We start from the raw sequence: 8,582 nt of genomic DNA on the forward strand, positions 1-8,582 counted from the left end.
GATGTCGCCCACGGGGCTGGTAACATTTTTGCTTTCCTTACCTTAGGAGGAAAAAAACCCCATCTCTTGTGCTTTGCATCACATTCCGGCTCCTGCCAGGCTGCCACACGTCTGCCAGGCACCGGAGCAGCGTCAGCGGCTGCTGCGTCACGGCTCCGGCCCCCGCTGCCGGCTCGTCCCAGCCCCCGGCCCGGGCTCGGAACACGGAACACGGCTCCGACATCCCCTGGGGCTCCTCAGGCTGCTTTCCAGGCTGTGGGGAAGCTGAAGTTCGCCTTGAGTGGTCTGATACAAACGCTGCTCTGAAATAAGTGTGGAGGTTGAGGGGTGCTGCTCCACCGTGGGGTTAAAGCTCTTTTCATGCTCCCTCTGCCCCCAGCCCAAAAGAACTGTGGGGACAGGCAGTAATTGAACAGAGCATCCTCCTCTCTCATTCTTTTTGCTCTGATTTGGTGGGACCCGGACCCCCGAGGGGAAAGGGCTGGGGTGTGTCCTGCCCTGAGCTTCCCCCATTCCCTCCCAGACTGGCCGAGGTTGGAGAGACCTCAGGAGGCGCCTGCTCGTCATTACCTGCTCAGAAAATAATTGCTTTTTTGGGTCACCCCCCCGTGTCTGCGCTGCTTGACGCCTTCCCAGCTCCAGTCCCTGCTCCGGGGTGAGGAAGGGACACGGGAAAGGGGAGCAGCTGTGCCTGGACGTGGTTTAAGAAATCAGAAGGTGGCCTGGGGACGCTGGGCAGTGAGGCTGAGGGTGAGTCCCCGGAGCAGCCGTGTCCCCAGGCTGTCCCAGCACATCCCAGTGGTGAGCAGACAGTGGCTGGTAAATGCAAATAGCAGAAAAAGACAAGAAATGCCCCTGCCCTGAGGTAAGGCACAGCCCGAGTCCCCAAAACCCTCCGGCACTGCGGGATTTCTGCTCGGGCTGTGGAGCTATTAATGATTTAGCAGAGGAGGCTGCAATTAGCAGCGCTCAGAATAAACCTCGGTGATGCAAAAGCGCGGTGAGAGCTTTGTTCTCCCTTTGTTCTCCCTTCCCTGGCAGTGCCTCCGTGCCGAGGCACCAAGCCCCGGGATGGGACACCGGGATGGGACACCGGGATGGGACACCGGGATGGGACATGGGGATGGGACCTCGCCCTGCGTCCTGCGGCCGGTGCAGCCCCCGGGATTCCCCCGGGACACGGGGATTAGGGATGCAGGAGGACAGAGCCGAAGGATGCAGCGGCCTCATCTCCAGCCTCTGTAAAGCCCCGTGCTGGGATGTGCTCCAGAAAAGCGGAGCCTTATTACAGGCAGCAATAATTAATGTCGGTGCCATCTCTCCCAGCCTCTCCCCAGGTATTTTCCCGAGTGTCCCAGTTACCAGGGCAGGAGGGGCTCAGGCACTGCTCTTTCATCCCAGCACAGTTTTAGGGAAGGAATTCTGCATCAGGATTTCAGGTTGAAGCCCCAGGACTCCTGGGCTGCCCCAGGAGTGAATCGCCAGCTCTTTGGGATAGGGACACTTTGGGACAGGGACACTTTGGGACAGGGACCCTCGGAGAGTGAGACCCCCGGGGATGAGAACTCTCAGGGTGGGCACAGCGATGCTCGGGGAGGGGATCCTTCCTGGCAGGGATCCTTGGGACCAGGACCCTGGGAACCAGGGCTGCTTTGGGGCACAGATCCTCGGAGCAAACTCTCGGCTACTCTGCCCGGCCCGGGGTCTGTGCCCGGCTCTGTGCCCGGGTTTGTGCCGGGTCCTGTGCCCGGGTCTATTCCCAGGATTGTTCCCAGGTCTGTGCCCGGGGTTTATCGCCCGGTTTGTTCCCGGGGTCTGTTCCCGGGGCTAGTGCGGGGGTCTGTCCTCCGGTCTGTTCCCGGTCTGTTCCCGGTCTGTTCCCGGTCTGTTCCCGGTCTGTTCCCGGCCCTGGCACGGAGCAGCTTCGCCCCTGGAGCTCTACTGTCCCTCGGCGCGGCCCGTCGCGGTCACGTGGCGCACCTGGCCCAGGTGAGGCGGGGCCGGACGCGCTCCCGGCTCGCAGGTAACGAGAGCCCGGCCCGACCCCGGCCCGGCTTCACCCCGGCCCCGGCCCCGGCATCAGCTCCGGCATCAGCCCGGGGCTCGGCCCGGCCCCGCCGCCGCCTCCCGGCGCTTCCCGGCTCGGCTCAGCCCGGCTCGGCCCGGCCCGGCCCGGCCCGGCTCGGCTCGGCCCGGCTCGGCTCGGCCCGGCCCGGCCCGGCTCGGCTCGGCTCGGCTCAGCCCGGCTCGGCTCGGCCCGGCTCGGCTCGGCTCGGCTCGGCTCGGGGGCAGCCTCAGGCCGCGGCCGGCGGGGAGGGAGAGAGGGACGGGACGCCCCTCGGTCTCCGGGCTCCCCCCGCCGCGGCGCCGTCTCCCTCCCGGTGCCCCGGGTGCCCCGGCCGGGGACAGCCCGCCCTGCCCCGCCAGCGGCTGTGCCCCGTGTCCCCCGTGTCCCCCGTGTCCCCCGTGTCCCCCGCGCTGTCCCTTCCCGCCGCTCCGGGACCCCCCTCCCCGGCCCTGGGAGGGCTGGTGGCCGGAGCTTTCTCGGGGGCTCCGGGTCTCCCTGGTCCGTGCCGGGCTCGGCTGATTCTCAGGGCTGGAAAGCGAAGTGGGGCGCGGGGGAGCCCGTGCGGGACGGGGCCGTTCCCTGTTGTTCCTGCTGCCAGCGTCTCCTCTCTCAGGACGTGGTGGGGCCCAAGGTGGGCAGAGGGGCTCTGTTCGGTGCCCAGGTGGGTCTCCCCTTTTCCTTCCCTGTCATTTGGGTCGAGCTGTGTTCGTGGTGCAGCCCCGGCTGTCAGCTGGAGCAGGGTGGGTGTTGTGGGCCGGGGCACAGGGGAGCGTTTGGCAAGAGGCAGTTCCTTGGCCAGGTTGTTTTTATCCCAAATGGCTGAGATGGAGAGGAGATGTTGGATCCCCAGGGATGCGCAGGGAGGATGTTGGATCCCCAGGGATGCACAAGGAGGATGCTGCATCCACATTTACTCTGGGGCAGGGTCTCCAGCCCTGCCCAGTGCCAGCAGAGCAGTTGGGAACAGCTCAACAGGTGAATTCCAGCTCCTGGCAAGGCTCCTTAGGACACTTCACAGCTGTAGGTGGTTCCATAGAGTTCAGAGAGGCTTTATCAGTGTGTAAATCCTGTCCCTGGATTTGGGAGACATTCCCTTGCTGCCAGCAGCACCAGCAGTGTGGTTATAGGCAGATGGATGTGGCGTGGTTCAGGGGAGTCACAACTTAACTGAGCTTTTTGAAAACTTTGCAGGGAAATCCCACCCTCTGAACAATGAAGATCTTAGACCCTGGCTAACTCTGAGTCCTGCAAATCCTTTGTGGATCCTTCCTGGCTGCTCTGGAGCAGATGCTGAGGCTCTCTAGAGGGATCTTCTGCAGTCACTCACGGTGCCTGTGTGAGAGCAGAGGAGGTCCCCGACCATCGTGTGAGTGACCCTGGGCTGTGGGTCTTGGTCTGGGCATTTATTTATGGCTGAGGGGTTTGGTCCAGTCTGTTCCTGTGCTGAGGAGGCTGCTGGGTGGAGGAGCTGTGTCCTGTCTGTGCTCCTGAGGAACTTTTCCATGTGGTCCAGAGGTCCCAGAAATGTGAGCTGTGATGGGAGTGGGCGAGCCCAGAGGTGTCTCTGAGACCTGTGCCTGCAGGTCCTGTCCTCAGAGCTGAGATAATGCTCCTCTCTCTGCCCAAGGTGCTCTGAAGTTCCAGAATATTGTCTGTTATATAAAGGAGTGTTGCTGTGCAATGCAGATGTTGGGTCTCTCAGTGAGGCCTTGGAATGAAAAGAAACATCCCAGAAAGCAGTTCCCAGCTCAAATGTTTTCATTTCATTTCGTGTTTTTTTCAGTCTGTTTTTAAATTTTGAACTGCATTACAAAAATGAGGAAGTTGAGGGGAAAAACCCCCAACTTGTTCTGAAGTGAAAACAATCAAAACTCTCCAGGGATGCTGAGGTGAGGGAGCTCTGCCTGCTCTGCTCTGAAACAGGAGCATCTGGGGCTTTTTATTTTGAATTTGCAAAGGGAGCTCCCAGGATGAATTTTCGTAAGGTAACAGAGCCAAAATATTCCTGGAAAGCAGCGGTGTGCTCTAACTGCCTGTCTTTCACTCTGGACCTGTTTCTTTGTGGGGAAAATGTGACTATTGGTTTAAAAACCAGAGAAAAAGAGGTAGTGCTCTAACGAGGTCTGACAGATTTATTTATTCATGCTTGAGGTGCCCTATAGAAAGTCTATAGTAAGGCAACAAGGACAGCCCTAAAACATTTAAGCTATGCCCAGGCTCTCACTGCTTATTAATTACCCTAATTAGTATTTAAAAGGATCTCTTGGAGGTGAAAGCAGTGTTTGCCAAGAAGCCTGGAAACCATGGAGAATTTCAGGACCCACCACAGCCTGGGATAAAGGCAGAGCAGTCCAAGTGGAGAGTGACAGCCCTGACCTGACTTTCCTCACACCGCCCCGTGCTGAGCTTTAATAATAAAAAGATTAAAAATGGGGAGAATGAAGGTGCTGAAGTGTGAAGGTTGGCTCAGTGCAGATGGAACGTGCCAGTGCACACTGTAACAACAGTTCCCTCCTGCTGCAGGGCTGAGGAGCTGTGCTGGCACAGCTGAGAGGGTCTGCCGTGGCATTTCTGGAGCAGGGTTTGGAAAGGTTTTGTTCCCATGGGGAGGGATTTGAGGCTGATTCGTTGACAAGATCTTTTCCTTAATCCAGATGAAGACGTTGGGCTTTCATAGGGAAGTCTTTGACATCACCCGACCTTGGCATGACTGGCAAAAATCATTAGTGTTGGTGATGCTGTCGTTGCTAAATCCTCTCAATTGAGATAGCAGCAAATAACGTGGAGTTGGAATTGGCAGCTTGCATAATGATGGATTGCTTGTCATCTCCTCCTGGGCACGATGTGTTTTGAAATGGATAAGTGCTGTCAGGGCCCAGCCTAATCCTAAGGAATGCAAGACAAAGGGAAGTTGTTTAAAAAAAGATACTTTCCCTTTGGAGCCTGTCAGTGGCTCCACCTCCAGCTGTGCTGCTCCTTTATTGCTCTGGAGCTGACTCCTCTTCCAGCTGCGTGGAGGAAACTCTTCTGAAGGTTACAGGGATTCTGATGTCTGAAAATAGCCCTTTTAAAGCATCTCTCTTCCGATTTGAGCATCGACCCGAAGGAAGCAGCAAACTCGGGGAGTGGGAGAGCCCCAGAACGCGGGCCCTGAGTGAGAACAGCGTGAGTCCTGAGGCCAGATATTCCCATAAATCACGGGAACCTTGCCTCTGGGAGTCTCTGGCTGTCAGACCCCTGTGTGCTGGCTGAGGGGGGCTGGGATGGGTGGATTGCTGTGGTTTGAGCCCCGTGTGTCCTGCAGGTGCCCCAGAGCCGAGCCATGCTGGGCCGGAGCAGCCCCGGGCAGAGGGAGACCGTGCCCCTGCGGACACGGGCGGCCAGGGACACGGATGTCAGCCTGGAGGTGCTCAGTGGCTCCACGCCCGAGGCCAAGGCCGGCCGCAGCAGAGCCCAGCAGATGAGGGACAGGAAAGGGCGCAAGGCCGAGCTCAAGGACTCCAACGGCCGGGAGGCAGAGACCATCACCTTCATCTCTGGCACAGCAGAGGCTCCCCCGAACCAGAGCTTTTGCTGCTCCTCGCTGTCTCAGGCCTGGAACACGTACAAGGCCGTTTTGTGTTGCATAGTGACGTGTGGGGGCTGCTTCCAGGACTGCGGTGTCTGCATTCCCTATCCAGGGCCTGCTGAGGCCTCCGCAGAGGATGGGAAGAACGGAGACTACAACGGGCGGCTGCCGAACAGCCCCACCAGCAGCTCTCCTGCTGAGAAGAACGGGAACCAGATCAAAAAGTCCAGCATGGGCAGCAGTTTCAGTTACCCAGACGTGAAGCTGAAGGGCATCCCTGTCTACCCAAACAGGAGCCCCAACCACCACCTGGAGTCTGATTCCTGCTGCAAGGAGCTGCTGGAGAAGCCCTTCAGGAACAGCATCGAGAAGCCCCCGCTGCCCAGCAGCCACCGGAGCTCGGAGGAGTATTACTCCTTCCACGAGTCGGACGTGGACATCAGCGAGCTGAATGGCTCCATGTCCAGCCGCCAGATCGACGTGCTCATCTTCAAGAAGCTCACGGAGCTCTTCAGCGTCCACCAGATCGACGAGCTGGCCAAGTGCACCTCGGACACCGTCTTCCTGGAGAAGACCAACAAGATCTCGGACCTCATCAACAGCATCACTCAGGACTACAACCTGGACGAGCAGGACGCCGAGTGCCGCCTGGTGCGGGGCATCATCCGCATCAGCACCCGCAAGAGCCGTGTCCGGCCCCACATCGCCCTGCCGGGCGGCCAGAGCCACCAGGACAAGTCCAGCCGGGCCCACGCGCCCGACAGCGGCAACGAGACCATGCTGGAGTCCATGGTCATCAGCCAGGACGGTACGTGGGGCCCCCTGGGTGGCCCTGGGTTGTGTTACCAAAGCCGCGGAGATGTGGCGCTGCAGCTGGGAGCTCCTGTCCCCAGTGGGACCGTTCTCCTGGGATGTGTGAGTGGAGGTCCTTAGGGAGAGTTCTGCTTCTCACCCTCCCTGTGCTGTGGCTTCCTAGTGCCTGTCTTTCCTTGCCCATGAGGTTTGTGCTGAGTAATTGATGGGTTTGTGCTGCTGCTGCTGCTGCTGCCTGTGCTCATCTAAGGGAGGCAGAAAAACCGTGAGTCAAACTGAACTGGTAGGACCAGACGAGCTGCTTGTGCCAGAGGATGTCCAGTTACTCAGCTGGCTCTCTCCCATGTGCTGCCTGCCTATAGCAACCCTTAGACTCCAGTGGCAGTGTGTCCTCCGAGCCCAGACCTCCTCCACACGGTGAATATCCCTGCAGAGAGGAGGGAAGGGCTGTTCCGCAGCACCAGTGCCTCCTGCTTCTTCCTCCTTGTGGGAGCAGCCTCGTGTCTGAGCTCCAGAGCAAGTTATAACAGTTTGTTGTAGAAAAACCTTGAAAAGCTGAGTGTAGGGGGCAAGGAGATATCCAGAAGTAGCAGAGGAAACCGTGTGGGTGTTGTGCTTCCCAGATTAGCAGAGAGAGGCTGCCCCTGGGGTTTGAGGACACACAGCTCAGACTACCCAGGCAGTGGGAAGAATCAGACTCTGCCTCTCCTGTTCCCTGAGGGTGCTCCCTGATCCTTAATGCTGACTCATCCCTCACATCCTCCTGTAGTGTCTCAGGCCTCTTGGTTTCCCTTCCAGAGCTGGCCGTGCAGATTTCGGAGGAGACGCCGGCGGATGTGATGGCCAGGAACATGAGGCGGCACAGCAGCGCAGGTAACACTCCTGCCTGGGGCACAGGGGTGCCCTGAGCCCCCCTGCCTCTGTCCTCACCCTCCTCAGGGGCTGGCTGACCCCGCTCCTCAGGCTCCCCCCAGCTCTCCTGGGCTTTGGGAGGGATGGAGCTCGGGCACTCCCTGGGTCGGGGGATCTTTTTGCTAAGGGTGAAATCCAAGAGTGGCACGTTCCCTGTCCTTGCACGGGACCTGTCCTAAGAGCTCTCAAGTCTCTCTGTGCCCTAACAAAGTTTGGGGCTGTGTTTGGGGTGTGACTGCCAGAGGTCACAGCTGGGTGAGTCTGGGAACAAAAGGAACTGTGCAAAAGGGAAGCAGGCAAGAGTGACGGGCTGCCCCGGGCTCTGAGCCTCCCAACGAGCACCCCAGGGCTAAAAGACAAGTTTCCTCCTGCACAGCAGCTCTGTCCTGGGAGACGGCTGCAGTGCAGGCAGGGCTGTTCCCTGCCGTGGCTTTGTGTGGCTTTCTCCTCCCTCATGGTACACAAAGCCTCCTGTGGCAGCTCCTTCCCCACTGCTGTGCTCCCCCTGGGCTAATGGCTCTTCTCTTTCCTCCCCAAGGCTCTCCGACCAGCAGAGATTCCTCTTTCCAGGACACAGAGACTGACTCCTCTGGGGCACCTCTGCTCCAGGTGTACTGTTAAAGGACCGAGCAGCAGGGAGACATTCCCAGGTTCTGCTGCAGCCACAATCCTCCTCTTTCCGTGTGGAGTGTGCTGTGCCACCTTTGATTTTGTTTTTTTTCCCAGTCTACCCTGATCCTTATTGAAGCCAGATTCCTCCTGATGCCTGAATTTCACTGGATGTTTTGGTTTCTCTGGACAATCAAGGAAGCAAACTGCGGAGCTAATGAACCTGGGAGGGGGAATGTGTGCCCAGGGAGGAGAAGATGGACAAGGAAGTAGCAGATAACTTGTGCCTCTGTGATTTCTGTAAATCCCATTTAGCTCCAGCAGCCTCAGTGGCTCAGCCCTTTCCTGCTTTGAGGACCTCTTGTACAGTTCCTGCTTCCTGGTGTTGCCCAAGTGAACCTGCACAGGGAATAACTGTGTGGTGTCTCTGTGCTGGTGCTGATGTTGAGGTGCAGGCTGAGATCCTGCTCTGTAGGGACCCAAATCTCTATTTGAAGTGCCTGTGTTGGTCCCACAAACCCAAAGTCTTCTACCCCTGGTGTTTTCAGTAGCCAGATCTGCCTTGAGCCTTGGTGTCGTCTCCTGCTGCCTTGTGAGGAGAAGGTTCAGATT

General features: G+C 58.6%; 1 protein-coding gene across 2 annotated transcripts; it reads left to right on the forward strand.

The window, feature by feature from the left end:
* The first annotated feature begins 1,984 nt into the window (after positions 1-1,984).
* On the forward strand, positions 1,985-8,004 carry KDF1 (keratinocyte differentiation factor 1). 2 transcript variants are annotated; one of them, XM_066335156.1, is made up of 5 exons: positions 1,985-2,023; positions 3,287-3,434; positions 5,373-6,444; positions 7,248-7,322; positions 7,900-8,004. In XM_066335156.1, exons 3-5 carry the CDS (start codon positions 5,391-5,393, stop codon positions 7,980-7,982), a joined length of 1,212 nt encoding a protein of 403 aa, XP_066191253.1. In that variant the 5' UTR covers positions 1,985-2,023; positions 3,287-3,434; positions 5,373-5,390; the 3' UTR covers positions 7,983-8,004. The 2 variants fall into 2 exon arrangements, with proteins under 2 accessions (XP_066191253.1, XP_066191252.1); XM_066335155.1 differs by having other exon boundaries at positions 1,991-2,023; positions 3,260-3,434.
* The last annotated feature ends 578 nt before the right edge of the window (positions 8,005-8,582 follow it).

The sequence above is a fragment of the Sylvia atricapilla genome, chromosome 24 (assembly GCF_009819655.1).
Source record: "Sylvia atricapilla isolate bSylAtr1 chromosome 24, bSylAtr1.pri, whole genome shotgun sequence".
NCBI lineage: Eukaryota > Metazoa > Chordata > Aves > Passeriformes > Sylviidae > Sylvia > Sylvia atricapilla.

Coding starts and splice junctions, on each gene's coding strand:
- KDF1 (XM_066335156.1), top strand. CDS start 5,391: ATGCTGGGCCGGAGCAGCCCCGGGCAGAGGGAGACCGTGCCCCTGCGG. Junction 6,445..7,247: donor CATGGTCATCAGCCAGGACG/GTACGTGGGGCC, acceptor TTTCCCTTCCAG/AGCTGGCCGTGCAGATTTCG. Junction 7,323..7,899: donor GAGGCGGCACAGCAGCGCAG/GTAACACTCCTG, acceptor TTCCTCCCCAAG/GCTCTCCGACCAGCAGAGAT.